Below are 26,396 nucleotides of genomic sequence, written 5' to 3'. Positions count from 1 at the left end.
CGCTACAGGGAAAGTGGGAAGAGCTGGGCAAAGTGTCAGAATTGGCACATCTAATAGGTGCGTTTTTTCTGGGTGGCTGCGAACTGTTAGCCTTAGGGTATCAATATCCATGTCCCCTTACCAGCCTGAGAATACCAGCCCCCAGCTGTCTGCTTTAGCAAGGCTGGTTGACAAAAATGGGGGGGGCACACTTTTTTTCAATTATTTATTTAAATAATTAAAAAATATGGTGTGGGGACCCCTCTATTCTTGATAACCAGCCTTGTTGAAGTTGACAGATGAGGGTTGCACCCCCCAGCTATGAGTTTTGCCTGGCTGGTTATCAAAACTACAGGGGAACCCATGCCGTCTTTTTAAAATAATTTATTTACAGCGCAGGAGTCGGCTAATGAATACTCCCATCAGCCACTCCTTCTCTCGCTGTTATTATTAGCGGCAGCAGGCGTCAGATGATGGGAGCTGTAGTCCCATCAGCTGACACCAGTGACCGGAGGTAAACTTTATACCTCTGATCACAGCTGAGCTGAGAGTGACTGCAGACTTATCGGTTTTGAACAGACAACCCCTTTAAGGCCAGGGTCACACATTGGGGAAAATTTCCACAATGATTCTGAATGATGATCATAAAATTCTGCAGAATATGCTGTCAGTGACGATCGTTATCAGCTCAACGATCACTTATGACTGGAGTTTTCCCGGCCGGTGAAGCTGCCTACAGTCCATGCAGGATAAATGTAATATTACATGGCATTAAATTATTTTGTAATCATTTAATACTCATTTATCTAGGATAAACCCTTTTTCTGTTGTCTCTTCCTACTAATCTACCTACCCAACACCACCTGCACGGGAGAGATCGGAAATGTACCGATGCTATAGACTCAACATCTGTCATATTAACATTTTGTAACACAAACAAACATTTTTATCAAGTTAAAGCAATGAAAACATTTCCAAAAAGTTTGACTTTGGTTTAACGTCTACAAATACCCCGTACAACTTTACAAAAAAAAACAAAACACAAAAATAAGTAATTGAAAGTGTCTGAACCGACACTATAAATGCATTCCGTTCTCCGCGGGCAAAGATCTAGATTTTTTGTTGGCAGAGGGCAGCAGAAGAGACGAGTTGGTTTAGGCAGCCCTTCAATGTGGACTTTAGTAACTGGGAACGGCTAATAAATGTGTTGGCAGGAAAATCAACTTATAATGGAGGAAAGTCAACCAGTTTTTAGTCCGGGTTGTGGTAATTACTTCAGGTGTGTGCACATATTTTAGATAATCTTCATTCCACAAATAGGGCACCAGTTCCAGAAGCCGATGTGACACAGGGGCTTTGTACGTAGATATTTACTCCTCAGCAGGCAGGAATGCTACGTTTTCTTTTGCCTTTCTCTGAAATGCATACAAATGACTAAACATACATCTAAAACATGACAATATTATTGCACTAGTCCTACTAAACCTTGAAATGATTCTGTAAGAACACCTTGTTCCGTACATACCTTGTTTTACACTTTTTTGCTCATGTTCAAACCCATCATGGGTGCAGATGTTGTGGTCACAACACTCTTCCGGCTTCCTCTCTTTTGGGAAAGGATTTCTACAAGATTTTGGTAGTGTCTGTAGGAATCTTTGCCCGTTTGTCCAGAAAAGCATTTGTGATGTTGGGGAGAGGCCGGGATACAATGTCTAAATCATCCAGAAGGTGTTGGATGGGGCTGAGGTCTGGGCTCTCTGTGTATGGTTATGTTAGTCCACCAAACTTCCCCAACCATGTCTTTAGCAACCTTGTGCAAAATCATGGAGAACAGAAAAGAGAGTTCCTCAAACTGTTCCGACAAAGTTGGAAGATACAATTGTCCACAATGTTTTGTGCTGAAGGATTAAGACTTTTCTTCACTGAAACAAAGGGGCCGAGACTGACCCCTGATAACAAGCCCTCCACCAAACTGTACAGTGGGCACAATGCAGTCAGGAGGCAACGTTCTCCTGGCATCACCAAACCCAGACTCCTCCATCAGACACCAGATAGGGAAATATGATCCGTTCAGAATTTGGCGTGACGGAGGAGGGCATGACAAGCAAAGGTGTTTTGTCACTACATCCATCTACCGAGAGCTCTGCCGTTCTGCCGAATGATGTGATGTACAGGCAAGTGGGTGCACGGCAATTACTAAATGCAACCGAGAATCATTTTTATGCCTTGTCAATTTCATATTCATTTCTTACAAAGAGAAGAAAGTTTACGCTTAACTTACTTCTTTATAAAGGGCATCAATCATCCCCTGCGATCATCGCTCACGTATGGGTATATTTAGTACATTTATTTTGCTCATAATTAGAATTGTTAATTTATGGAATTAAACATTAACATAAAAATTGCGTTTTCTAGCAGAAAGTCATTTTAGGAAACATTACAGGTATCTTCGCGCCAAGATGCAAGATTAAGAATAATGAGGCCCATACAAGAGTTTGTCGCGGCAAATGTGGACATAACCTAATGCAATGTGGCCGGGTATGTTTTATAAAATTGACATGTTGAGCTCTTAGTGACGAACATCTACACAAGTCATGGAGCAGATTTAGACCACAAGTTCATCCCAAATGTGGTGGGTGCCAATTATCTTATACAAGTAGAACTTTCTGTATCTGCCGGAATAGGAGACAACTCAGATCGATACTGCAGTCAAAAGCAACAACGGCAGCTAAGCGGTTAGAGAAGAACCCCTTCTTGTACCTTCCCCCAATGCGATTGTGGACTTAATAGAAGAATATGTCAGAGTGTGACAGGGACTGTCATATACCTGCCCCTGAAGAGAACAATTGTAGTATGAATATGAAGCCCTTTCACGACATGCGCTGTAAATGAACAGCACATGTCGCGTCCCTCCCTTTGATGTGGGCTCCAGCACTGAGCCCGCATCTTTCCTGGCATATGTCAGCTGTTTTGAACAGCTGACATGTGCCCCTAACAGCCGCGGGTGGAATCGCATTCCACCCGCAGCTGTTAACCTGTTAAATGCTGCTGTCAATCAATAGATTCGCAACAAATTTATGATTGTATATAACTGCCGCATTCAGGGCGCCAGGTGCGTTCGACGCGCATTTTTTCTATGTCCAGCCCACCCTATATATGTGAGTAATACCATGTGGTTAGTATTGGCTATGTACCTGAGGGCTATAAAACTGAATAAAGTATGCAATTCTTCTGAACTCTGTGGTTCCCTTGCCTGTTGTTGGAGGAGCGCGGAACTGTCAGCACTTGAATATCCTATCTAGATTTTCCCTTGATCAGCTCATCCATCAAATATACATTTTTTAGGGGGGGTTGTTTTGTTTTTACAGATTTTGCTGTTTTTTTTTTACACCAAAAAATCTGTAAAAACAGAATATAAAAAACAATTGGAAGTTTTCTTTCCATTACATGCCAAAAATATTTTTATCTTTTTTTAATTTATGGGATAATTAACCCCTTCATGACCCAGCCTGTTTTGACCTTAATGACCTGGCCATTTTTTGCAATTCTGACCAGTGTCCCTTTATGAGGTAATAACTCAGCAACGCTTCAACGGATCCTAGCGATTCTGAGATTGTTTTTTCGTGACATATTGGGCTTCATGTTAGTGGTAAATTTAGGTCGATAATTTCTGCGTTTATTTGTGAAGAGAATGGAAATTTGGCGAAAATTTTGAAAATTTCACAATTTTCACATTTTGAATTTTTATTCTGTTAAACCAGAGAGTTATGTGACACAAAATAGTTAATAACATTTCCCACATGTCTACTTTACATCAGCACAATTTTGGAAACAAAATTTGTTTTTGCTAGGATGTTATAAGGGTTAAAATTTGACCAGTGATTTCTCATTTTTACAACAAAATTTACAAAACCATTTTTTTTAGGGACCATTTGATGTCAGTTTCAGGGTTCTATATGGCTGAAAATACCCCAAAGTGACACCATTCTAAAAACTGCACCCCTCAAGGTGCTCGAATCATATTCAAGAAGTTTATTAACCCTTCAGGTGTTTCACAGCAGCAGAAGCAACATGGAAGGAAAAAATGAACATTTCACTTTTTAGTCACAAAAATGATCTTTTAGCAACAATTTTGTTATTTTCCCAAGGGTAAAAGGAGAAACTGGACCACGAAAGTTGTTGTCTAATTTGTCCTGAGTACGCGGATACCTCATATGTGGGGGTAAACCACTGATTGGGCGCACGGCAGGGCTCGGAAGGGAAGGAGCGCCATTTGACTTTTTGAATGAAAAATTGGCTCCAATCTTTATCGGACACCATGTCGCGTTTGGAGAGCCCCTGTGTGCCTAAACATTGGAGCTCCCCCACAAGTGACCCCATTTTGGAAACTAGAAGCCCCAGGGAACTTATCTAGATGCATAGTGAGCACTTTAAACCCTCAGGTGCTTCACAAATTGATCCGTAAAAATGAAAAAGTACTTTTTTTCACAAAAAAATTCTTTTAGCCTCAATTTTTTCATTTTCACATAGGCAACAGGATAAAATGGATCTTAAATTTGTTGGGCAATTTCTCCTGAGTACGCCGATACCTCATATGTGGGGATAAACCACTGTTTGGGTGCACGGCAAGGCTCGGAAGGGAAGGCACACCATTTGGCTTTTTGAATGGAAAATTAGCTCCATTCATTAGCGGACACCATGTCGCGTTTGGAGAGCCCCTGTGTGCCTAAACATTGGAGCTCCCCCACAAGTGACCCTATTTTGGAAACTAGACCTCCCAATGAACTAATCTAGATGTGTGGTGAGCACTTTGAACCCCCAAGTGCTTCACAGAAGTTTATAACGCAGAGCCTTGAAAATAATAAATACGTTTTCTTTCCTCAAAAATAATTTTTTAGCCCAGAATTTTTTTATTTTCCCAAGGGTAACAGGAGAAATTTGACCCCAAAAGTTGTTGTCCAGTTTCTCCTGAGTACGGTGATACCCCATATGTGGGGGTAAACCACTGTTTGGGCACATGCCGGGGCTCGGAAGTGAAGTAGTGACGTTTTGAAATGCAGACTTTGATGGAATGCTCTGCGGGCGTCACGTTGCGTTTGCAGAGCCCCTGATGTGCCTAATCAGTAGAAACCCCCCACAAGTGACCCCATTTTGGAAACTAGACCCCCAAAGGAACTAATCTAGATGTGTGGTGAGCACTTTGAACCCCAAAGTGCTTCACAGAAGATTATAACGCAGAGCCGTGAAAATAAAAAATCATTTTTCTTTCCTCAAAAAATTTTTTTAGCCCGCAATTTTTTATTTTCCCAAGAGTTACAGGAGAAATTGGACCCCAAAAGTTGTTGTCCAGTTTCTCCTGAGTACGCTGGTACCCCATATGTGGGGTAAACCACTGTTTGGGCACACGTCCGGGCTCGGAAGGGAGATAGCACCATTTGACTTTTTCAATGCAAGATTGGCTGGAATCAATGGTGGCGCCATGTCGCGTTTGGAGACCCCCTGATGTGCCTAAACAGTGGAAACCCCTCAATTCTAACTCAAACACTAACCCCAACACACCCCTAACCCTAATCCCAACCCTAACCCCAACACACCCCTAACCCTAGTCTTAACCCTAATTCCAACCCTACCTCTAATTCCAACCCTAAGGCTATGTGCTCACGTTGCGGATTTGTGTGCGGATTTTTCGGCACCGCTTTTGAAAAATCTGCAGGTAAAACGCACTGCGCTTTACCTACGGATTTCCCACGGATTTCCAGTGTTTTTTGTGTGGATTTCACCTGCGGATTCCTATTATGGAGCAGGTGTAAAACGCTGCGGAATCCGCACAAAGAATTGACATGCTGCGGAAAATACAACGCAGCATTTCCGCGCTGTATTTTCTGCACCATGGGCACAGCGGATTTGGTTTTCCATAGGTTTACATGGTACTGTAAACGTGATGGAAAACTGCTACCAATCCGCAGCCACCAATCCGCTGCGGATCCGCAGCCAAATCCGCACCGTGTGCACATAGCCTAATTCTAACCCTAATTCCAACCCTAGCCCTAATTGTAACCCTAACCCTAATTCTAACCCTAACTCTAACCCTAAGTGCAACCCTAGCCCTAAGTGCAACCTTAGCCCTAAGTGCAACCCTATCCCTAAGTGCAACCCTAAGTGCAACCCTAAATGCAACCCTAACCCTAAGTGCAACCCTAACCCTAAGTGCAACCCTAACCCTAAGTGCAACCCTAACCCTAAGTGCAACCCTAACCCTACCCCTAACCCTAATGGAAAAACAGAAATATAATTTCTGTATTTTATTATTGTCCCTACCTATGGGGGTGATAAAGGGGGGGGTTATTTACTATTTTTTTTATTTTGATCGCTGTGATAGAACCTATCACAGCGATCAAAATGTACAGGGAACGAATCTGCCGGCCACTTTCCAAGATGGCGGCGCCCATGCGAGAAGATGGAGGACACCGGGACTAGGTAAGTATGGGGGGTTGCGATCGGACAGCGGGGGGTTGGAGGGGAGGAGGAGAGAGGAAGGCGCTTAGGACAGGACGGAGGGGTAGGGAACACTGACGGCGGCTGCAGATCGCCGCCGCCAGTCGGTGGGGGGGCCAGATCGGGGTCTCCAGCCATGGCCGATGCTATTGCAGCATCGGCCATGGCTGGATTGTAATATTTCACCAATTTTCATAGGTGAATTATTACAGATTGCTCTGATTGGCTGTTGAAAGTGAAACAGCCAATCAGAGCGATCGTAGCCACGGGGGGGCAAAGCCACCCCCCCTGGGCTGTAGCACCACTCCCCGTCCCTGCATGTCGGGTGAAATTGGAGTTAACCCTTTCACCCGGCCTACAGGGACGCGATCCGACCATGACGCATATGCTGCGTCACAGGTCTGATTGGCACTGGTTTTCATGACGCATACGGTGCGTCAAAGGTCGGGAAGGGGTTAAAGGTGTGACAACGAAAAATCAAAAAAGTTTTGGCTCTTGGAAAATAAGTACGGTATACAAAAAAAAAAAAGTCCATGGTTGGAAGGGTTTAAAGCTGGAAAAAAGGGATAACCTTTTTTAAAAATTATTTTCCAATTTAGGTTCACTAGAAAACCTGTGATGACGATGCTGAGGTGCCGGTATATTAATGCTGTCGAGCAAGTTATGATGAATTCCACTTCTCGCCTATAACGTTTACACTTGCAGAATATAAATAGTGATTTTCCTAACTAGTAGAATGATCGCTCACTTAAAAACAAGTTGATTTTTGATCAATGAATACCTTTAGGCGGCATTTTCTTTTTGAAGCTCATTGACATGCATTAATTATATTGGATATACCTTGGGGAACAGAATTAACTTATAAAAGAAAGCAATTTCACACGTCGTCTTACCATGTAGTGATGGTTAAAGGTTTATGTAGAAAAAAAACAAAGGAAACAAAATCTAGACCCAGAGGGTGCCCGGGGTGTGCAGCACATTCCGGTAATATCAAAGAGTCAGAGAGATGACCGAGTAATATCAGATACCGATCATTCAGTATCTTTTCACCCCCAGTATATGCAGTCATGGCCGAAAGTGTTGGCACCCTTGAAATTGTTCCAGAAAATGAAGTATTTCTCTTAGAAAATTATTGCAATTACACATGGTTTGTTATACACTTATTTCCTTCGTGTATAGTGGAACAACACAAAAAAGAGAAAACAGGCAAATTGGACATAATTTCACACAAAACCCCAAACATGGACCAGACAAAATTGTTTGCACCCTCAGCTTAATATTTGGCTGCACACCCTTTGATCTAAATAACTGCAATCAATCGCTTCTTAGAACCATCAACAAGCTTCTTACACCTTTTCTGGAATTTTGGAGCACTCTTCTTCGTTTGTAAGCTCCAGGTCTCTCATATTTCAAGGCGCCACCTCCCAATAGTAATTTTAAGATCTCTGCACAGGTGTTCAATGGGATTTAGATCCGGACTCATTGCTGCCACTCCAACTCTTCCATCCATTTCTTTGTTGTTCTTGAAGTATGTCTAGCGTCACTGTCCTGCTGGAAAACCCATGATCTAGGATGCAAACCCAGCTTTTTCTGATCAGGACACTACATTGCGAACCAAAATCCTTTGGCAATCTTCAGATTTCATGATGGATTGAGCACAAATCAAGGCACCCAGTGGCAGCAAAGCAACCCCAAAATATCTTTGAACCTCCAGCATATTTGACTGTAGGTACTGTGTTCTTTTCTTTGTAGGTGTTATTCCATTTTTGGTAAATAGTACAAGGATGTGCTTTACCAAAAATCTCTATCTTGTTCTCCGCTGTCCACAAGACTTTTTTCCAAAAGGATTTTGGCAAATTGCAGTCTAGCTTTTTTATGTCTCGATGTCAGCAGTGGGATCCTCCTGCCATATCATTTCCTTTCATTTAAATGTTGACAGTTTGTGCTGAAACTGGTGCACCCTGAGCCTGTATGACAGCTTAAATTTCTTTGGAATTTGATTGGGGCTGCTTATTCACCATCCAGAATATCTTGCATGGCAACCTTTCATCAATTTTCTCTGCCATCCACCGAGATTAGATACAGTGCCATGGGTTGTAAACTTTTTGATTATGTTGTGCACTGTGGACAAATGAATGTCAAGATCTCTGGAGATGGACTTGTAACCTTCAGATTGTTGATATTTTTCCACAATTTTGGTACTCAAGTCCTCAGTTCGTTTCTCTCACTTTCTGGTCTCCATGCTTAGTGTGGCACGCGCAGAAACACAATGCACAGATTGAGTCGTCTCCCCTTTTTATCTGGTTTCAGGTGATTTTTATACTGTCCACACCTGTTACTTGCCAGGTGAGTTTGAACAAGCATCACATGCTTGAAACAAAGTTATTTACTCACAATCTTGGAAAGGTGCAAAAATTTGTGTGTGTGGCCCATTTTGGGGGTTTTGTGTGAAATTAAGTCCAATTTGCCTTTCTTTCTGTGTTTCAATTTCAAGGGTGCCAACACTTTCGGCCATGACAGATATAATGTATAGATATAAAGGAACAAAACGCTAAGATCTGGTTGACATGACTTACAAATTTTATCTGAGAATTAAAGGAACACTGGAGAAAGGGGTTTTAGTAATTTACTTGCTGTAGTATAAAAGTTACCTAGCAATCCTCAGCTAGTTTCCTTTGCGTGGTGCTCTTCAACTACGACAAACCGCCCTTGGACGGTCAGGCCGGGGTGCTTGTATATAGCTGTAAATCTCAAAAACTAAAATGATTTATGGGAATTTACAATAAACCACAATAAAATGTCATATTTCCTTATTCACACTGTCATCCACTTCCATCTTTACCCCATCCCTTCTTTGCATTTTTTCCTCTGCAGGAAGTGGATCTCCAGCTGCTCTCTCTCCTGTCTGTCAAAGTGCAAGCAGACAGGACAGAGGGAGTCTTTTAATTCAGAGCAGGCAAGCCAATGGCATGTCCAATGCATGCTGGTAGATGAGAGAAACAGCACTTGAAGAGAAAAGACGTTCCTGCACATATTGTGCTGGAAGAGAAATGAAGTTCCTGCACATATTGTGCTGGAAGAGAAATGAAGTTCCTGCACATATTGTGCTGGAAGAGAAATGAAGTTCCTGCACATATTGTGCTGGAAGAGAAATGAAGTTCCTGCACATATTGTGCTGGAAGAGAAATGAAGTTCCTGCACATATTGTGCTGGAAGAGAAATGAAGTTCCTGCACATATTGTGCTGGAAGAGAAATGAAGTTCCTGCATATATTGTGCTGGAAGAAAAATTAAATTCCCACTGGAAAAATGCTAATGTAAGGAACCATCCTATGAAACAGAATTTCTGCATGAAAATTAGGGCCGTTCCTGGACATATTAGACTACTATATGCACCAAAAGCAGTTTTACCTTACGAGGGAGGGGGACCATACTTTTTCAAAAGCTTGTGTGGTATTAGATAGATACAGATGTGAGAAACCTTAAAAAAGAAGCATGGGCACGGTTTAATATGCAATATGTTAAAAACGTTTTGTTTGACACACATTTTGTCATGTCTGTTTAATCTTAATTTAAAAACACAATACAAGGAACATTTCTAAACACAATTTTTAAATGCTCACATAAAAAATATCAATATAATAAAAGCAAACGTTAAACCGTTTATAAAAATAAAAATGTATAAAATTTGCACATTTAAGAAATGTTTTAAAGATAATTTGCATCATAATAAAATGCTCACAATTATCCGTCAGGAAAAAAGAAAAAACTTGCAAATCTGCATGAAGGTATCTGCACAGCCAGAGCCTTTGAGCGTACAGCTGTAATGAAGGAGAATTAAGCCCAAAACCTCCATTACAATACCATGAGGGTCTGAAGAACTGGCCGTCTCCCCCTATACATCTGCAATCATCTGATCTCTGATCCTGCTCATAAAAGGTTAAAGCGGAGTTCACATACTGTAGCCTTGGTGTGTTTTTTTTTTTTGCCATGGTTGCTATAAAGCATTACCTTGACCTCAAATTTTGAAAACAACATTAAACTGTTGCTCTTTTGCCACTGCAAATAAAAACACAATAAAAAAAATGCAACATGACCGCAGACTAAAATAGATGGGTAAAAGAACTGGGATCAAGTGTGAAGAACCAAATTTCCAGACCCAGTGCAAGTAGCTCATCCAGAGTCCCTCGTGGGAGGGACTTAGTGGGGTATCTGCCGTCCTACTTGACTATTAGTGATGAGCGTGCAAGGATAAGTACTAGAGAAAATGGAAAAATGCACGTATATTGGAAGAAATATAAAAAAAAAAAATGTGGCTCATGAATAGCTTTCATTATTTCCAGCTTAGCTGCCTCGGGATCACAATAGTACCATATAATATTCATTTGGATACCTGGTTGGGTCTGAACCACAGTCCAATTACTAAGGAGTTCTTAGAAGAAGTCTAATATTTAAGTATGGGGAATTCTGACCAGCTCCATCCAAATGACTGCTACTCTAGTATATGGTGAGAGGTTCTGTTTTTACACTACATAAAACTGGAAAATGTGGAGGTAATTTCCTTACACGCCCCTGCTTAACCACTACAGGTAATTCCTACTAATGTCATCAGGTCAAAATTGGACAGATTTTACTCTCGAATTTATCAAGAGGTATTAGCTTTTCTATTTAGTGCTAACTTTGATCTCTTTATCAAGTGGGCGTAGCTCATAGGATCCTCAGGGGCGTGTGTTAAGGCTGCAGTGGATAATTACGCTGTGAGCAACACCCTTTTAGTTAAGAAAATAAAAATCAGAACTAAAAAAAAAAAATCTCTGTAACCGTATAGCGGATATAGAGATATGTATGTATGTATGTATGTATGTATGTATGTATGTATGTATGCATGCATGCATGCATGCATGCATGTATGTATATATGTATATATATATATATATATATATATATATATATATATATATATATATATATATATATATATATATAAAAAACGGAATACTCATGGGAGCAGGGGAATAAAATAAGACAAAAACAGGCCACTTTTGACCAGATGACAGGTCCTCCTTTAAAGGGGCATTCCAATCACAACAACATGTGACGGCCTGGAACGCGAACGCCAGAAGTCTGATTGGTCAAAGTAAAAGACGGGATGATTCCCCTTAGACCCATTCATGAGAATTGCAATCTTCATATACTTGGACAGTCATGGCACTAATAGGGGTGCCATTAATAGGAAATGGGGGCATGGAATTTAAATCAACTTTCTAGTATAGTAAAACTCATTTAATCCAGAATCGAAGGGTTAAATTATCAAATCTCCAAATAAATCTACATAAAAATCATTTGTCAGAAAGTATTCAGGGAAATAAAGACTCATTTTTTTCCTCTCTGCTCATTTTTCCACTTTGGATGTTTTGCGAGATTCTAAAATTTATTGCAATTTAGAGGAACTTTCTGTACTATCAGATCCCAGATTAAAGGAACTTCACTGCACTTTCACTACTCCACTTTTTTTCCCCTCTTTCTCTAGATTCATTAGCTCAGATCATAAAACCCTTCTTCAATGCGGTGTTATTTTCAGGAAACAATAGGCAGTGGAAGACAAAATTGCTAGCCCGAGGGGGCAAGATGGGTGTCCAGTGTGTCCACGTATCCATCCGTCGAAGTCTCATTTTAAGAGCATTTTTCATAAAAATCAGCCCTAAATATCACTCACTTTTAACTGCCCAAATGTCACCTGTAAAGATGCACAATTGCAGCTGCAGAGATATAAAGTAGCTGTGCCGATCATACAAAAATATATCGCTTTGTAGTCCTTGAGATATATGTGTGTGTGTGTGTGTGTGTATGTGTATATTATAATATATATATATATATATATATATATATATATATATATATATATATATATATATATATACACACACACATATACACACACCGCTGATCTGTGCAGCTTTTTTTTATTCTTCCTCCGAATTGTCTTGAAATGTAGGATGAAGCGATAGTTTTAATTAATAGTCTCCTAGTCGCCTGAGCACTGCAGCCAATCACAGGCTGCAGCGGTCCCATTGAATTCTGGAGCAGATCTTCGTGGCAATCGGTTATAAGCGCCCATGCCACTATTTTTTTTTCCAGTGTCAAACAACCTCTTTATCTTACTGTTATACATTTATTTTTGGTCTCAATAAGCTCCCGGAATAAAACATCATAAAGACGACTCCATATAGAAGGTTTTCGCACATAGACAAGAGCGCAGGAGAGGAGTCGGGTGCTTTGCTTCAGGTCAGGCACGAGCCACATAAGGCGGCTGTTTACTGTGCTAAATGAGGGAGAATTCTCACTTCACTGATTCCTCCTCATTATAAACTACTCCCTGGAGAAAGTCGGTCATTTATCACTTGAATGTCACACTGGATCCCCACTACCAACACACTATGTGACAACATTAGGAAAATGTGCAGAACTTAATGCTAAAAAATCCTCAAAATGACACCGACAAAGGATAAAAAAAACAAAAAAAAAAGAATAAAATAATCGATCTTTGGTCTGATTCATAAAAAGTCTTCAACGAGAAACAATTCAGCGTAAAGGCTGATATATATATATATATATATATATATATATATATATCTGTAGGTTCTGTATATATTGTAGCTTCCAGTCCTAAGGCTTCATGCACACCAGTGTGAGAGTTCGGCTCCCCGTCCGTCCTTAGTTACCAAAAATTCAAACCTGGCTTCCACTAAGCTCATACTTTCCCTCCAAGTCCCCCCTGCTCAAGTGCAAAAGTTTCCAAAGACCCCCCCCCCCCCCTCAGTCTCTGTTTACATCACTGCTGCGATGATGTGACGAACTGACTTACGACTGCTGAAAAACATCACTGGCACCAGCCTCACACCGCCGCAGCAAACTGGGAACAATGGGAAATCATCGGACGAGTAAGGGCTTATTTGCAATTTTATCCTGTCCATTCCATCCATAAGGTTTTCTTTTTTTAAAGGCCATGGCCTCCTTCACAACTGTATTTTTATTGCGCTCATCCATAGCGATTTTACATTGATTATTAAGTACCGTTTTGTGTCTACAGCTCCTATGCAGGTGTATGCTACTCCACGGCAAACACTAGTCTGATCTACTATGCTCCCGTGCATAATTCCTTTGTTGCATGGGGCGCAGTGCCCGGACTGACCGTGGGCCTCCTCACCATAAAGACACATGAGGATGGATGGTCAATTACGGTGGTCAGGACCCGGCCTTGAGCCAAGTTCTCCTTCATGGTAGATAGGGGCAGGCCGGAGAACAAAAAGCCCAAACTCAAATGTGCATGCAGAGAATGAGAACATTTTGATTCCACAGTATATATCTAGTTTGCACCTTTTTTTTTTAAACTTATCAAGAAAACAAGAACTTGTGGACAATTTCCAAAAATAATTAAAAAAAATATGTCTTATTCCTGTGCAGAGTTTTCAGATTTTTTTTTTCCCTATGGCAAAACTTCCGGTTCATGTCCCTTCAGTGTTATCATTATCAGAAGCACCGGGACAATCATCCTAGACACGGATGTACTTATTTTTCTCTGCATACATTTAGGATGTGATTGTTTTCTATGCGGTTCATTGCGCCTATGACGAACTACTTAGAGACAAGAAGTGTTGTCATTGGGACAAAATTAATTTTTAGGATTCCAACTTATCGGACAGGAATAAGCTCCATCACATTAGAAACTGAAAAATAAAAAAATGAGAATAAAACCCCAAACTTGTAACATTTTGTTTCTTATCCAGGCCCATCCAGGATGATCTCGGAAAATTCATTTTTCCCTTTCCAGCTCGACTGATAAGTGCGAGACACAATTTCAAGCGTCTGTTCTGTAAGACAAACTCTTTATTCTCCAACCAGCCGAGCAAAGGGATTTATAAAGAGGTCACCGGAGCGTATCGGGCCAGCCGATATCCTGGCCTCTTCCCCGTGTTACAGAGACATGTCGCTCCCCCTGCTGCGCTCAAACACCGCCGCCTTCACCTTCCTTCCCAGGCATCTTCCCGCTGTTTTGCTTCAAGATGCCTTCGCACTGTAAGAAAAAAAAAAAAAAGAGGAAGAAATAACATTGTAAGATATATAAAGCACGGCTCCTTTTCTCTAAAGATGTTTACTTTTTTCCAAAAGGGGTCCTAAACTTATGCTAAATACTAAAAGGCATCATTTTCTAATATTCCCCTTGATTTTGGAGCTATTCTCTCTGTATTTGCTTAGTGTCCTCCTAGTGGCAGCAGCATCCTCCTAGTGGCAGCAGCATAACACCCATGGTCCTGTGTCCCCCTATGAGGCGTAGGAGAAAGGCATTGAAGCACAAAATAAAGGAGGCCCAGGAAGCCTTCAGAATTAAACTTGAAAAGAAACTGTCCCACAATAATACCAGGGAGGTTTGGTCAGGAATGAAATTTCTGACTGGGCTTAAGGTGAGGTCTGAACATGATGGAGGAAAACTGGACAAGGCTAATGAGATGAACGAGTATTTCAATAGGTTTAGCAGTACATGTGTACTGCCAACTGATAGTGGATGGGAATTGGGTGCAAATTCTGCAACATTGATATTGGAGGAGGAGCAGACTTATTTTAGAGTATCCGAAAATGATGTGAGGAGGCAGTTTAAGTCACTTAACATTGGTAAAGCTGCTGGACCTGATGGACTCAGCTCACGTGTCCTTAAAGTGTGTGCAGACCAGCTGTGTACTGTCTTTACACTCCTATTTAATGGAAGTCTACAAACACAGAGGGTACCTGTGTTATGGAAAACTTCCTGTCTGGTGCCGGTACCCAAGACTTCTTCTCCTGCAACCCTAAATGACTATCGTCCGGTAGCCTTAACATCTCACGCTATGAAGGCCTTGGAAAGATTAGTGCTTGCTCACTTAAGACCAAGGGTCAATGCTTTTATCGATCCCCTTCAGTTTGCTTACCGACATAGATTGGGGGTGGATGATGCTATTCTTTCCCTGTTACATAGTGTACATTCATTTCTGGAGACTGACGGAACCATGGTGCGAGCGATGTTCTTTGATTTCTCGAGTGCATTTAATTCCCTGCAGCCACCTTTACTACACAAAAAGATGACTGATATGAAGGTGGAGGTGGGGATGAGAAATTGGATAACTGACTACCTATCAGATCGGCCACAGTTTGTACAGATGGGAGCAGTTGTGTCAAGCAGATTATTGAGCAGTGTAGGTGCCCCCCAGGGAACGGTGCTTGCGCCCTTTCTATTCACACTGTATACATCAGACTTTCAGTATAAATCTGATCTTTGCCACCTTCAAAAATTTTCGGATGACTCTGTGGTTGTGGGATGTATTAGGGGAGATCGGGGGGATGAGGAATACAGAAGGGTGGTGTTGAATTTCGTGGATTGGTGCAATGGTAACTATCTACAACTAAATGTTAAGAAAACCAAGGAGTTGGAGGCCAACTATAGCAGGATAAAGATGGAATGCTTACCGATCACTATTGCTGGGCAGGAGGTAGAGCAGGTGGAGAGTTATAAATATTTGGGGGTCCATTTGGATAGCAAACTGGACTGGAGATGCCACTCAGAGACTGTCTACAAGAAGGGGATGAGCAGATTGTATTTCCTAAGGAAACTGAGGTCTTTTAATGTGTGCAGCAAAATGTTAGAAATGTTCTACCAGTCTGTGGTGGCAAGTGCCATCTTTTTTGCAATCATATGCTGGGGTAATAGTGTGCGGGCCTCTGATGCTAATAAGCTGAATAAGATTATCAAGAAGGCAAGCTCTGCTGTCGGCTGCAATCTGGACTCTCTTGAGGAGGTGGTGGAGAGAAGAACTCTGAAAAAGTGTAGGGCAATTATGAACAATAATGCACATCCATTATATGAGCTATTCATGAGACAGAAGAGCACCTTCAGTAACCGGCTAATACTTCTGAGGTGTAAGAAGGAAAAATATAGGAAATCGTTTGTGCCAACTGCTATGGGGATGTACAACAATAACATTAGGGTTAAATCATAAAGGGGATTGTCTACTTTATTTCTCTACATTTCAGTTTACCTGCTGTGTATGTCCTATTCTAATGTATAATGTCCTTCTGTCAACTCCACTGTCATGTCAATTAAGTAATTCATTTTATGATTTTTATGATGTAAGTTGTGCTGCTGTGATACCATAATTTCCCACGGGATCAATAAAGTGTATCGTATCGTATCATTTTCTAATATTCCCCTTGATTTTGCATTGTCTTGCCGTTCTCTGTATGCAGCCAGCAGAGTAAACAATCGAGACTCTCGTTCGGGGTGCAACGCCTGCAGCTAAGGCCAAGGTTATATATCAAGGTGTATTTTTACCCAGTGTAAATGTCGCTGTTCTCCTGAATCCGGCGTTGTTTTTCTTTTGTTCCTGCGTCTCTCCGTTCCTGAGATATGGGCTTTTTAGGTTTTTTTTTGAGTGGCAAGTGGGAGAGGTCTTTTTGACCACACCCAGTTAGACAACAAGGCTGGATTTATATAAAGGAAAACGTGTGTCATAGCTAAGGAACGGAGAGTCAGAGAAACTAAGGCTGTGTGCACACGATGCGGATTTAGTGCAGATCCGCAGTGTATTTTTCCGCGCAGAAACGCTGCAGATCCGCACTGTGATTTACAGTACAATGTAAATCAATAGTGAAAAAGAAAAAGCTGTGCAGATGGTGCGCGAAAAATCCACGCGGAAACGCTGCGGATATAAAAGTGCATGTCACTTCTTTTATGCGGATCTGCAGCGTTTCTGCACCCCTCCATTATAGAAATCCACAGTGGTAAAAACTACAGAAAATCCGCACAAAATCATCATCAATTCCGCATAAAAACCGCACAAAATCCGCATAAAATCCGCATAAAATCTGCACCTGCGGTTTCTGCCAGGAGATGCGGATTTTGTGCAGAAAATTCTGCACCCCATTCTGCAACGTGTGCACATAGACTACAGGGAAACCGCTCCAGATTCAGGAGAACAGCGCCATTTACACCATTGTATATTCGTGGCAAGTGACAGGTCCTCTTTAAATGACACCTGTGTACTGAGATTTAGTATAAAGATGTAAAGAACGCAATAGAGATGTTTCAGTCACAGGTGCGGCGCTGGTTCAGTCACTGAGTATAAAGATTAGTGGCTGTAACTGTGACCCTGGTATTAGGGCTGGATATAATTTAGGGCTGGGGGCACGGTTAGAGCAGCCGCTCTCTATACTAAGAGCGGAGACTCAACCAGCACTGGCGCTGCCCCTATGAGTGAACCAACACCAGCGGAGCCCTTATGAGTGACCCAGCACCGGCGCCTGGTCAGCTCGTTTAAAATAAATTGCACCATGGAGCAGAGGTTCTCTGAAAATGGGGAGCAAGGGTTAACCCCATTTTCATATGTTATCAATATGAGATCGAGGAGAGGGAATAAAATACAATAATCTGCAACGGCCGCTAAGTGATTGAACCAGCACCGGTGGCGCCTCTATGACTGAACCAGCACCGGTGGCGCCCCTATGACTGAACCAGCACCGGTGGCGCCCCTATGACTGAACCAGCACCGGGGGCGCCCCTATGGCTGAACCAGCACCGGGGGCGCCCCTATGGCTGAACCAGCACCGGGGGCGCCCCTATGACTGAACCAGCACCGGTGGCGCCCCTATGACTGAACCAGCACCGGTGGCGCCCCTATGACTGAACCAGCACCGGGGGCGCCCCTATGGCTGAACCAGCACCGGGGGCGCCCCTATGGCTGAACCAGCACCGGTGGCGCCCCTATGGCTGAACCAGCACCGGTGGTGCCCCATGACTGAACCAGCCACAGCGCTGCCTCTATAACTGAAACTGGAATGCTGGAATAAAGTTAATTTTCTCCCTGCAGTGTTGGCACCGGCCAACATAATAACGCTATTAACCTGAAGATTAATATCATCTTTTTCTGGTGTTAGGTTCTCTTTAATAAGTGTTAACCTGGCAATAAAATAGCCGATTACCCCCACTGATCAGCTGAAATCTGTTCCAACAATGGCCGTACTGGGAGGAACACAGCAGCCTCATAAATCACTTAGCGGCCGTTGCTTATTGTATTTTATTCCCTCTTCTCGATCTCATATTGATAACCTATCAAAATGGGCTTAACCCTTGCTCCCCATTTTCAGAGAACCTCTGCTCCCTGGTGCAATATTTTTCAAATAAACACATTGATCTTTACTCCCCGGGTCCAGCGCTGCATCTCGGCCATTACTCTCAGTGTCTTATTGTCAACTGCGCTGCAGCCAGTGTGCTCTTCCCACGCTGCTCAAAGCCGCTGAGCCCACTAATTGTCTGCAGCGTTGCCAACAAGATGTCAGCGCTGCACACAATAAAATATATACTGGAAACAGTGGTGGAGACTCCATGCTGGACCTGGGGAAGACGAGTAAAGATTTATTTTTTAAAAGCAAACCGTGCCATAGAAAAGCTGCTTGCCATAAAAACGTCAAGGACGTCTCTTCCAACATTAAATAGTTTCTATATGGACTTTCAGATTTAAAAAACAAAACAAACAAAAAAAAAACAAACAGCGAATACAGGACCAGCAAAGTCCAATTACAAGGATCAAGATGTCACCACCGGGGTCCTGAGAAGTTCCCAGACCAGCAGTGAAGCCCTGCTATGAATGGAGGAACCGTCAGAAGAAAGTTTTTTTTTAATTAAAGCTAAGACGTTGCAGGTTCAAAAGAGTGAAATACACCCTAATAATTGCATCCATGGGTTCTGAGAACTATTAGGGGTTCCTCACCTTCCTAGTTCTCCCTTATATCCAAAGCTGGACTAAACTAATGCTATAAATCCACAGCGGGAAGAAAGTCGCGTCTCATTCATTTGTGCGGATGTTGAGGGCTCCCAAATAACCGACCTTAGTGTAACAGGAAAACATTCTCCATGAATACGTAACTCCATCCCACACGCGATTGTGCTCACCGCATGTGTGAAAATCAGCTCTGCTACTTCTCGGTTCCACTTCCCAAAGTGTGAATAAATAATTGCTCTCAGGAACATCTTTTGTCGCTCGCAGGTCGCTCCGTTCTGAGTTATTCGTATTGCATTAAAGCAATCATTAATATTATTCAATTGTTATAGCCGTGTCCCTTTCCAGTGGGACTGACGTAACAGGACTAACTATCACTGGTCTTACTGCAATGTTCAGTTTGGACAGCTTGGACTTCTGACATCTGTTAGCGGTTACATTTGCTTAAAAGTTTTAGTCTTCAGTTTTATTTTCAAACTGTTATGCAGTTTACAACCAGACTATTTTCTCGTGGGAGTGCCTCTCTCAGTAATACAGGTAGGATGTGAGATGGGTGTGTACAAGGTGTCGAGTCTAGCTCTCGTGTATCAGCACATCTTCTATCCTGCAGTGATTTCCTCCCCATCTATAGGCATCAGAGTGAGCTGCCTTTCCTAATATCTTGGATGCTTTCCTCCTTTCTGAACTACTGTGTACAACCTCATCCTCAAACTGATGCCATTTCTTTGACTGGCACAGGAAGGGGAGAGCGGTTGATCGCCAAAACCTGCACCGATTGGCTGAGCAGAGCCCGTGCTAAACCACTGCCCCATTCATTCTCTATGGCGCTGCCGAAAGCTGTGCTCTTCGTTTCCCAGAAAGCTGCCTCTCAGCCACAAAAATGGCAGCCGAAGTCCCCCATCATTTGGAAAGCTGCTAATAAAGTCACAGTTAAGGAAACACTGATATTACTCATTTCTTTCACCCTGTGAATTCCAGGGCACGGATAATAGGCGCTGCCTCGGTATAAGTACTGAGCCAATAAACAGCCAGCGCACAGACGGGATGAATAATTAATTAGGAGCACAGCGCTGTCGAGCAATAACCTGCTATAAAGAAGTCACCACTGGTAAAAAGAAAACATATTTCCTCCAAGATAAATACACTTTCGCACAATGTTCATTTCCTCCTTTTATTCCTCGGAAAGTTGAAGCTGTCAAGGTTTCACAGCTTTTCGGCACATGTGACAGTCACAATGACAAGTTCATAACAGCAGCGAAGCAAAATAAGGCCGAGAGCACAAAGCGTGCAGCGACTCAGACTGAAAAGAACGCCGCCGTCAAGTCAGCGTACGGCGTACACGCACTCTACGGAACAGAGCGATTATATGTATTCTACCGGCACAATGATAGGACCCGCAGAAGCGCAGAGTAGCGCGAAACGGCCATTGGCAAGTGCGTCTCCACCGAGAACTCTCCTGCCTCTGTTTTTTTTAATGTAAAATCCAAATAAAAGGACAATTTTATGGGACGGTGAGTGTCAACCCTATGGTCACGATCGTGGATAATTTTCGGTATAGGGGTCCAACTTATCCCCATCAGGAATACAGGGCAGCACGGTGGCTCAGTGGTTAGCACTGCAGCCTCGCAGCGCTGGGGTCCTGGGTTCAAATCCCACCAAGAACCAAGTCCGGAAGGATTTTGTATGTTCTCCCCGTGTGTGCGTCTCCAAAAACACTTACTGATCGGGAATTTAGATTGTGAGCCCCAAAGGGGGCAATGATGATGATGATGATAATGAAGGTAATGATGATGATGAAGATAATGATGATGATAATAATGCATGTAAAGTGCTGTGGAATTAATGGCGCTATATAAGTGAGCAAAATAAAATAAATATTACATAACAGAATAAACTATACACCTGTACTTTGTTATTAAACTCTAAGCAGATCTTTGTGCAATAATTACCTAACAGCTTTATGTTCCTTTATTTTGGACGCGGATCTCCTGAAATGATCCCCATTGTTTTAATGACTGCAGAATGGCAGAAATGTCACGATCCCGCTAGTCAACCCTGCTCATCTCCAGCCGGGGAAGGAGGAGAGATAAGTACTTGTCCATATGCAGCGAGGAGATTGTGCCACTTAATACGGTTTGACAGCGTCTGCAGCTGTTAACAGCAAAATCCAACCAAACCGAAGACTCTGCACCATCTAATTGCTTCCTCTCACCTCTGGCTTCCTGGAGTTTCTGGCGCTCAGCCTCCCTCTCGGCCCGGCTCTGGGTACTTCGCACTCCCAAGGCACTAATCACCAGTCTCCTTGCAAGAACCGCAGACGTTTCTGGACGGTCTTTAGCGGGCTGCAGAAAGTCTAAGTCACGCAAGAACAAAAAGGACAAGGTTTTTTTCACAATAACGACATTGTCAGACATGCAAATGTCCCCTCCGACGCTCGGATCCTCGCCCTCCCCCCTTCCACCCGGATTTGTAACTCTCGTTCCTTGACCAACGCAAAGACTCGTCTAACGTCAAAAAATTACTGTAACACTTGAGATAATTGCAGGCAGACTGCTCGCTGGTTAATGAAAAACGGCGTTATCGTTAAGGAATGATAATTATGGATCTGGCGATAAAATGTATGATAATTGGGTCAAACCCAGAGCACAAAGGAATAATAAAAAGATCATAAAAATGTAACCAGGTAATATCTGGAAGGCAATAAAAATTATGAACTAATTAGAAATGAACGTGTGGATTTATAATCACAAGCAAATCTTTATTAATCCATTGATTCTGAAAAACAAACAAACAAAAAAAAACTTTTATTTTGTGAATACAGCTATTATGAAAACATATGCATTTCCATGGTAACAGACTACAAACATCCTGTTTCATCTCTAAATCTGATCGTATTTGTCACAGCTTTGACCCCTCTACAATGCGGATATATAAAAGTGATGGGGAAAGTGGCTGACCCACATCTATGTGCATGGCTATGCACCTTGTGAAGGGATTCCAAGTTCCTCAGGGGCGGAGCCTTCAGATGCAGTGTTACAGGTACTCAAAAGCTCTTCAACTCCTCCTCTTGGCTCCTGATTAACAGCAGTAGTGGTCTGTTTATTGGATGCCCCAGCAGCCACTCAGAACAAAGAAGAGGGATTGGGTAGTTTCAGGTGAAAAAGCCCAGGACGTAGCAAGTGAAAATATCACTCCCTAAGCACTTTGAATAGCAGCACAAGAGGGGTTAAAACTTGAATTCCCCTTTCATCCAACCAACATAACGCTCTCAGCACCTTAGAGGACTGAAATTTGTTGACAGACCACCTATAAGTAGGGGAAAGGGAAATCCTAGAATCAGACTACAAAAGGTTTGTTTGTAGTCTGTTACCATGGAGACACATTAGAAGTTGTATAATTCTAAACTAGAACAATTGGGAAAGTTTTGATCAATTGAACTCTTTGCAGAGTCGATTCAGATCTCATTTCAGATGTATCATAAAAGTAAAACCAAAACGAACATTCCCTGAATCAAGACTAATGGCGGACAGAACAGTGAGTGGTGGTCTAACACAACCTATAAAAGGGTATTTGTGTTGCGTTCTGTAACACTAAATAAAATAAAGAAATGTAAGTTACAAAAGTAACTTCACATACATAGATTTGAACTAAAAAGCATGTTATAACCTACAGGGAAAAAAAAAAAACTCCCAAAAAAGAATATTCAGATAAGGCGCAATTATCCGCTATCTATGGGTGAATGTCCCACTGTTGTGATGGGGACAGATCGGCTCCTTCCACAGCTGATTTTACCACTGCAAGTGTTTTCTGGGGTAATTGCCCACCAACACTAGACATTCGTGTATTGCATAAACATCAGTCTTCCCTAAGGAAAGCGGCGACTTCAGTCTTGACACATACAGGGGAGTTTTAAGGAGAACCTGAGATTTGTCGTAAATATATATATATATTTTTTAACCGAATCCAGAGTTGTATTTCTTTTGTTCCTGGGCCTCTCCGTTCCTGAGATATTGCCACCTTTACCTTGTATATGAATATACTCTTTTTAGCCAACTGGGAGTGATGCTCAATACAGCAAGGTTGAGGACTATGCCAACTTGGCTAACAGGGATAGACTGATGGACTATGAAGAGGGGCCATGTCTAAGGAATGGAGAGGAGCAAGAACAAAAGGAGTAGCACGCTGGATTCAGGAGAACAGCTGAATTTACACCAGGGAAAAAATACATACAGTATATACTCGTGTAAAAATCGACCTGAGTATAAGCCGAGGCACCTAATCTTGCCACGGAATCCCTATCCTGGTATGCATGGCTCGCCATCCCTGTCCTTGTATGTATGGCTCCCCGTCCCCGTATGCATGGCTCCCCATCCCCGTATGCATGGCTCCCCATCCCCGTATGCATGGCTCCCCATCCCCGTATGCATGGCTCCCCATCCCTGTCCTTGTATGCATATTTCCTATAAAAAAAAATAAAAAGACATCCTACTTACCTTCCCTGCACGCCCTCGCAGCATGTCGTCCCAGCAGCTCTTCCGACCGAGCGATCGCATGTCCCCACTCATTAAAGTAATAATAATATTCACCCCACGCCTATGGGAGTGGATAGAGGTGACTATTCATCAGCTTAATGAGCGGGGACATGTGATCGCTCGGCTGGAAGAGCTGCTGGCACCGAAACGAGATGCAGTGAGGGAAAGCAGGGAAGGTAAGTAGGGTGTGTGTTGGAAGCAGGCTGCTGCGGCTGTAACTGTGCACGCTATAAAAGAAATGAATATTCACTGCCAAAGCCGTGAATATTCATTTCTCTTTAGCAGAGGGCACAGGCTTTAGTTGCAGCTGCCGGCTCCTGCCTCCTGTGACCCGCCGCTCCCCCCGCCGTTTTTCTGGGACAATGAGTTGTGTATAAGCCGAGGGGGGGCGTTTTTGGCTTATACACAGGTATATCAGGTACTTATAGCAAGTAACAGGTTCTCTTTAAAGGGCACCAAGGCCTGTCTTCCTAGCCTCAACCAAATCGAATCCTCACATTTTTGATTTACACCCAGGAGGCTGAGCGGAGGAATGCAAAAAGGGGGAGATAAAAGAAAAAAACCTCCAGGAAAATACAGAACCATTTTGCTCCAAATAATCTGACATCTATGCCTGATGAGGATCATCTTCCCCCAAAGTACAAACAGGCAGTAAAGATGCGAGTATTTCGTGGCTGCATGAAAGGTCTTGAAGACAGCGGGGCTCACTAAGAAAGTGACAATCTTGCATTCCCCAAGCAGTGGACATCGTCAGGTCAAGATCAGTGTTGCACGGAAAAAGCTTTCGTTTTTGAAAGCGAGAGAATGGAGAAAGTTCACGAATGCTGAGCCCCGGGAGAATTCCTGTTCATTCCGCAGCGTGATGTTTTTCCCTTTCGCTTACAAGTGCTGCTAAAAGCTCGGACAGTAAACTGACTGCCTGTGACCGACACAATAGAGCCATAATTTAATAAATACCCACAAGGCAAAGTAGATGTTCATCCTCATTATATGATGGATTAAATGCTCTCGGGAAAATCTGCAGTCGGTCATGCTGCAGGCCGAGCCCAATATCCTGCAGGACTATTGTGTACACCACTCTGTTCATCCTTGCTTCAGGCCCGGATCACCATATCTAATCCTGATCTCACTGACTAATGCTAGGTAGGAGAGGACGGGGGTGATGATTAACCCCCTATGGCAGGCAGAGCGATGGCGCAGAGCGATGGCGCAGGGCTACTGCTGAACCAAACAGTCACACACCGCTGCCATCTAAGGATTGAAAGAAAAATAGCTGGGGAACGGGTGATCTCCACAGACATTTCTTCCAACACATTTCTCATAGTTTTAATTGTGCTATGAAACAAGAAAAGGTCAAAAGGAGGCGAGAATATATTGGGCTCGTTCACACAAAGCGGAAAAAAAAAACAGCGTTTTATAGTAGCAGCAAAGTGAATGACATTTCTGAAATCTAATACACGCCGATTATTTTTTTCCTTGCAGATTTGAATCGTCGGCAGAGTCAATTCTATCGACGCTTTTGCAGCATTTTACACGTATTTACCGGTAAATGAAAAAATGCAAATATTTTAGGAGCAATTTTCCTGGCAACAGTCTGGTTTTTGCAGCAGAAAAATGTGCTGCAAATTCTCACCGTGTGTACGTAACTGGACTGGTGTGCATGGACTGGTGAGGCGCCCGTCCGGCGGGTGGACTGGTGAAGGGCTCCGTCCGCGGGTGGACTGGTGAAGGGCTCCGTCCGCGGGTGGACTGGTGAAGGGCTCCGTCCGCGGGTGGACTGGTGAAGGGCTCCGTCCGCGGGTGGACTGGTGAAGGGCTCCGTCCGCGGGTGGACTGGTGAAGGGCTCCGTCCGCGGGTGGACTGGTGAAGGGCTCCGTCCGCGGGTGGACTGGTGAAGGGCTCCGTCCGCGGGTGGACTGGTGAAGGGCTCCGTCCGCGGGTGGACTGGTGAAGGGCTCCGTCCGCGGGTGGACTGGTGAAGGGCTCCGTCCGCGGGTGGACTGGTGAAGGGCTCCGTCCGCGGGTGGACTGGTGAAGGGCTCCGTCCGCGGGTGGACTGGTGAAGGGCTCCGTCCGCGGGTGGACTGGTGAAGGGCTCCGTCCGCGGGTGGACTGGTGAAGGGCTCCGTCCGCGGGTGGACTAATGAAGGGCTCCGTCCGCGGATGGACTGGTGAAGGGCTCCGTCCGCGGATGGACTGGTGAAGGGCTCCGTCCGCGGATGGACTGGTGAAGGGCTCCGTCCGCGGATGGACTGGTGAAGGGCTCCGTCCGCGGATGGACTGGTGAAGGGCTCCGTCCGCGGATGGACTGGTGAAGGGCTCCGTCCGCGGATGGACTGGTGAAGGGCTCCGTCCGCGGATGGACTGGTGAAGGGCTCCGTCCGCGGATGGACTGGTGAAGGGCTCCGTCCGCGGATGGACTGGTGAAGGGCTCCGTCCGCGGATGGACTGGTGAAGGGCTCCGTCCGCGGATGGACTGGTGAAGGGCTCCGTCCGCGGATGGACTGGTGAAGGGCTCCGTCCGCGGATGGACTGGTGAAGGGCTCCGTCCGCGGATGGACTGGTGAAGGGCTCCGTCCGCGGATGG

The 26,396-nt window shown here is 43.5% G+C and overlaps 1 protein-coding gene across 5 annotated transcripts in view; it reads right to left on the bottom strand.

Moving 5' to 3' along the window:
* Window positions 1–14,342: 14,342 nt before the first annotated feature.
* Window positions 14,343–26,396, bottom strand: part of R3HCC1L (R3H domain and coiled-coil containing 1 like) — a 39,887-nt gene continuing 27,833 nt past the window's right edge. For all 5 annotated transcript variants that reach the window (XM_077258326.1, XM_077258328.1, XM_077258329.1 and 2 more), the window contains 2 exons: window positions 21,489–21,629; window positions 14,343–14,547 (listed from right to left, as the gene is read on the bottom strand). In XM_077258326.1, coding sequence (XP_077114441.1) covers window positions 14,495–14,547; window positions 21,489–21,629 — 194 coding nt within the window. In that variant the 3' untranslated portion in view covers window positions 14,343–14,494. The remainder of the gene's footprint in view (window positions 14,548–21,488; window positions 21,630–26,396) is intronic.

This window comes from Ranitomeya variabilis, chromosome 4, assembly GCF_051348905.1.
Source record: "Ranitomeya variabilis isolate aRanVar5 chromosome 4, aRanVar5.hap1, whole genome shotgun sequence".
Lineage (NCBI taxonomy): Eukaryota > Metazoa > Chordata > Amphibia > Anura > Dendrobatidae > Ranitomeya > Ranitomeya variabilis.
Note: the sequence above shows the minus strand (reverse complement) of the source record. Positions and strands in the feature narration are given on the sequence as shown.